The sequence below is a fragment of the Lipotes vexillifer genome, unplaced genomic scaffold, assembly GCF_000442215.2.
Source record: "Lipotes vexillifer unplaced genomic scaffold, Lipotes_vexillifer_v1.1 scaffold1081, whole genome shotgun sequence".
NCBI lineage: Eukaryota > Metazoa > Chordata > Mammalia > Artiodactyla > Lipotidae > Lipotes > Lipotes vexillifer.
The window spans coordinates 748507-754039 of record NW_006779039.1 but is presented as its reverse complement, the minus strand read 5'-3'; the positions used below and the strand labels follow the sequence as shown (position 1 = coordinate 754039).

General features: G+C 39.3%; 1 protein-coding gene across 5 annotated transcripts in view; it reads left to right on the top strand.

The window, feature by feature from the left end:
* The window catches only part of CD99L2 (CD99 molecule like 2), a 110231-nt gene that overhangs the window by 87091 nt on the left and 17607 nt on the right, over positions 1-5533 (top strand). For 4 of the 5 annotated variants that reach the window (XM_007452124.1, XM_007452122.1, XM_007452121.1 and 1 more), the window contains one exon: positions 466-531. The exons of the other annotated variant lie outside the window; for it this stretch is intronic. In XM_007452124.1, the coding sequence (XP_007452186.1) occupies positions 466-531 (66 nt within the window). The remainder of the gene's footprint in view (positions 1-465; positions 532-5533) is intronic. 5 annotated transcript variants of the gene reach the window in all.

Sequence of the window (5533 nt, the reverse complement as noted above, 5' to 3'; positions counted from 1 at the left end):
AGGGGGAGGGGGAGTAGCGAGGAGCAGGGAGGGGGAGAGGAAGGCTAAGTCTATTGCTTCTAGTGTTTGAGCTCAGGAGGGCCTCAACCCTGTTTTAAAGGGCTCACTTGATTAAGTTCAGGCTCACCCAGGAAAATCTGCCTTTTGATTAATGCCAAGTCAAACTGATGTGGTAAGTTAATTACATCTGCAAAGTCCGTACACCTCGGCATGTAATATAACCTAATCACAGGTTGATAGCCATCCTATGCATGATTCCACTCGCACCCAGTCATGGGATACTGGGGTGTGTACACTGGTGGGAGGGAATCTTGGGGGCCCCTTTAGAGTTTTGCCTATGCATTCATCAAGGATCCTCTTAAGTGACAGTCACTTTCTGGGGATGTTGGACAACATTAAGTAACAAATTTCCTGTCTCTGAGAAATGTTTTTGGCATTGAGATGTGTGTGTTTTGTTTTCTCCAGGTTTTTCAGACAAGGATCTTGAAGACATAGTAGGGGGTGGTGAATACAAACCTGACAAGGGTAAAGGTAGGAGCACTGATTTGTCCAAATGCCTTATTCTCGTTAAAGACAGGATTATAGAGCAACCAGCTTGATTGGAGGTGTTCTTACTCAGACTCTTGGAAATCAAAGGTAGTTAGTTCCTAGACATCCCTGCTTGCAGTTTGGGGTTGACTTGGAATGATACAGAGACTGTGCAGCTCAAGGGGGGGGGATTTATGAGCCAGTTTGGAAAAGCCACACATTTTCTCTGATGTTCCTTAAGCCAAGGTGCTGCATGGGTTAATGTGTCCATACTAGCAGAAGCTGTTTGCCAAGGCAGCGCCAGTTACAGTAACTGAAGGTCAGAGGACTCATTGGGAACAGCCTTCCCAACCTGGGGAGCCTGTCACTCTTGGGATGGGGGGAGCAAAACTCATCATGACAAGAGCTTTTTTAAGACACCCGTAGCAAGTCAGATATCTTTTAAAATCTTTTTATTTTGCAATAGTTGGAGTCACAAGAAGTTGTAAAAATAAACAAATTGTTTGGGAAAATTCCTGTGTACCCTTCACCCAGCTTCCCCTCATATCTTAACAAAACTATAGTTATATTGTCAAAACCAGAAGCTGACAGTGGCTCAATATTGTTATTAAGTCACATACAGACCTTATTCAGATTTCATCAGATTTTGCATGCACTTGTGTGTGTGTGTGTGTGTGTGTGTGTGTGTGTGTGTGTGTGTGTGTGTGTGTGTGTGTGTGTGTGTGTGTGTGTGTGTGTGTGTGTGTGTGTGTGTGTGTGTGTGTGTGTGTGTGTGTGTGTGTGTGTGTGTGTGTGTGTCTGTACACATGGACACATGCACTCATGGGTCTGGGTCGATGAAATTGTATCAGATGTGTCAGCCCTTCATAGTCACACCCTCTCCCAAGGCAGGTAGTTTTAGTTCCCCCGCAAATCACCCAAAGATTTAAACCTTTTATCTTAATAATGTTGGCAAGATCTGATCCTAGTATGGAGACAATGTTAGCCAGACTTGATGTGGCAAAATAAGTTAGGGTTGTAATTTGTGGTTGGTACTTGTGGTTGTAACCTGTTCTGATGGTATGTTGTGATTATAACTTGTAGTTCTGGTGGTAAGTTTTTATGATTGTAACTATTGTGATGGTAACCTGTTGTGATGCTAAGTTGTGGGTATAGCATTTTTTGGTGATTCCCTGTTGTGGTTGTGATTTGTGGTTATGAGTGTAACAGCAAGTTCTGAGTGTAACACGTCATGATTATTTCCAGTGTCAGCCTGCTATACTCCCCACAGTCTAGGCTGTGGCACTAGCATCTGCTTCTTTCTTGTAGGAATTGTGTGCCTTTCGTATGCGAACAGTGTTGTTCTGATTAAAGGATACTGTAGTCAAATCTGTCCTTCAAACCACCTTTCCAAACAGTGTCATTTTGAGTAAAAAGCTCCAAAAACCTCTAAATGAAACTCACAGGTGTCAGGAGAACATGGAACATTTAAAGGGCAAACCCAGCAAATTAGCCAATTACTCCCGGGTGACAAATGGTATTTCCAGATGGTGAGAAGAGAGGGGTTTCCTTATTAAAAGTACATGTTTTAACAAGGAAGAAGTGTTAAGAAATTCATTAATTAGGCTCATATTTGAATTTCTCTTGTAAAGAATAATCAATTGTTAGCATAAGATATACTCTCTGTCATTATAGGTGTCAGTAAAAGAAAGTAGAGAGTCCCGGCAAAAAATACGAGTGTGAAACTGAACCTTAGGTTATGATAAGAACACGAAGTTCTCAGACAGTCTTCTCTATGCAAACGTGCTAATGCCATGTATGAAGATAAAACACCACCTTTAAATAAGTGACTATCTTCAGCATAAAAACAGTCCTAATTAATGCATTTTCTAACTGTGGGTTTTAGGCACACAGACTCAACTATAGTTTTGGAGTGTACTTCTGAGATAGTATGTTATCTGTTGTATATTTTTTCTCAAGAAAACATTTCTAACGGCCCTGTAGGTGCCCCGTATTTTGTCTGTAGGTAGTAGCGACTGTCTCTCATCAACAGGTCCCGTCAGCCTCCTCCATTCCCTAGCATTCTCACTGACTGAGAAGCTTGAGCCAGTCAGTTTCATCTCGTCATTGTCCCCTCTGTGGTCTACACCTCAGTGTGTGCAAGCCTCTCCTCCCATTCCCCCGGAGTTGCTGTTTGGTCCCCAGTCATTTCTTGGTGGTCACAGCCCTCTGTCCCATGTGACCTCTGCAAATTTTCACTTTGATGACCACCCCCTCCTTCACATTCTTTCCTTCTGGGCCCTACCTGGCACTCTCCCACTTTCTTGTTCTCATTCACTTCCTCTTCCTAAACACTGTTGCCTGGTGGGTCTCTTTCCTTGAGCGTCCAGTGGTGTGTCATTCTCTTCCCCACTGAAAGGGAAGGGTATTAGAAACCAAGATCTGGGTGTTGAGTGTATTCATTAGTGGGATGTTGCTACTTCTAAACCCTTTAAGTGGGCACAACTAGGAAACAGGAAGTACATGGATGTATTTTATTAATAAACTGTGTGTATATATGTATCTATAATTATTTCTGTATCTGTTCATCAGCATCTGTATTAAGCTAAGCATGAGTTCATACTTAAGCCTTCTGGCAGTAGGTTACAGTTGGAGACATATTTTAGTATTCCTTTCTTTGCTTACTTGCTCAATTCTGGTATTATACATGTATAGCGCAATCATAATTGTTAACCCATACCCCTGTGAGACGCAGCTTTACCAACTACAGTCGAGTGTTTGTTTTTCTTCTTTTGTCTTTACCTTACAGTTTCAGTCAAAATACCGTTTTTTTTTAAGTTACTTGCATAGCTCCTTTATGACCCCTCCATTCAGTACAGTTCTGACATACATTTATAATGCAGATACATTCATTTGTCACAGTCTACATTCCATCCTGGGATCCCCCACCAACCTGGTTGATGTTTTGCTTGCATACATTAAAGGTCACTCCTTGTGATATACATTTGTATGGGTTTTTACAAATGCATATAGTCATGTGTCCACCACCCAAGTACCATACAGAACAGTCTGTCACCATAAAAGTTCTTCTGTATACCCCTTTGGTACTCAGCCACTCTCTGTTTCCTCAACCCTAATCCATTTTCTCTTCGTGCAGCCGCTAATCTGTTTATCATCTCCATAGCTTTTGCCTTTTGCAGAATGTCATATGGTTAGAATCATACAGTATGTAGCCTTTCCAGACTGGCTTCTTTCACTTAGCAATGTGCATTAAAGGTTCCTATATGTTTATTCATGGCTTGGTAAGTCATTTCTTTATAAGATTTCATTGCCTAGATGTACCACAGTTTGTCCATTCACCTATTGAAGGACATCTTGGTTGCATTTAGCTTTTGGTGATTATAAATAAAGCTGCTATAAATATTTACATACAGGTTTTTGTACAGGCATAAGTTTTCAATCCACATGGGTAAATACCTAGGTATATAATTTCTGGGTCATATGGTAAATCTATGTTTAGCTTTACAGTAAACTTCCCAGCTGTCTTCTGAAGTGGCTGTACCATTATATTGGGTTGGCCAAAAAGTTCGTTTGGGAAACCCGACCTCTTACATCTTATGGGAATAGCCGAATGAACTTTTTGGCCAACCCAATACTTTTCCATGAGCAATGAATGAGAGTTCCAGTTGCTCTACATCCTTATCAGCAATTGATATTGTCAGGGTTTAAAAAAATGTTTTTTGAAGTATATTTGATTTACAATGTTGTATTAATTTCTGCTGTATAGCAAAGTAACTCAGTTATACATACATACATACATATATATATATATATATATGTACTTTTCCATTATGGTTCATCTCAGGATATTGAATATAATTCCCCATGCTACAACAGTAAGACCTTGTTGTTTATCCATCCTATATATACTAGTTTGCATCTGCTAATCTACAACTCCCAATCCTTCCCTCCCTCCCTCCCACCTTGGCAACCAGAAGTCTATTCTCTGTGTCTGTGAGTCTGTTTCATAGATATGTTCATTTGTGGCATATTTTAAATTCCACATATAAGTGTTATCATATGGTATTTTTCTTTGTCTGACTTACTTTGCTTAGTATGGTAGTCTCTAGGTCCATCCATGTAGCTGCAGATGGCATTATTTCATTCTTTTTTTATGGCTGAGTAATACTCCATTGTATATATGTACCACAACTTCTTTATCCATTCCTCTTTCAGTGAACACTTAGGTTGCTTCCAAGTCTTGGTTTTAGTAAATAGTGCTGCAGTGAACATTGGGGTGCATGTATCTTTTTGAATTGTAGTTTTGTCTGTATATATGCCCAGGAGTGGGATTACTGTATCATATAGTTCTATTTTTAGTTTTCTGAGGAACCTCCATACTGTTTTCCATAATGGCTGCACCAATTTACATTCCCACCAGCAGTGTAAGAGGGTTCTGTCAGTGTATGGTTTTTTTTTTTTTTTTTCATTGTAGGCATTCTAATACTTGTGTAGGGGTATCTAATTGTTTTTTCATTGTATTTTCCTAATGGGAAGTGATGTTGAGCATCTTTTTATATTCTTATTTTATACTGTTCTTTGAAGTCTGTTCAGATTTTTTGCCCATGTGAAAAATTCAGTTTGCTTTTATTAGTTCTATTTTTAACCTGGATACAAATCCTTTTTCAGGTATATGATTTTAAAACTATTTTTTCCCAGTCTGTGGCTTGTCTCTTCCTTTTCTTCATAGTATTGTTTATCAAATAATAAAATTTATTTTTTTATAATGTTCGATTTATCAGTTTTTTTTCTTTTACAGATCATGCTTTGGTGTTTTAAGAACTAAGTTCATGAAGATGTTTTCTTATGTCCTCTTCTAAGAGTTTTGTTTTCGCTTTTACATTTATGCCTTTGTTCCATCTTTTAGTTCATCTGTATATGGCGTGAGATAGGAGTCCAACATTCTTTTGTTGCATGTGGATATCCAATTGTCCTGGCACCACTTGTTGACAAGATTTTGCTTTCC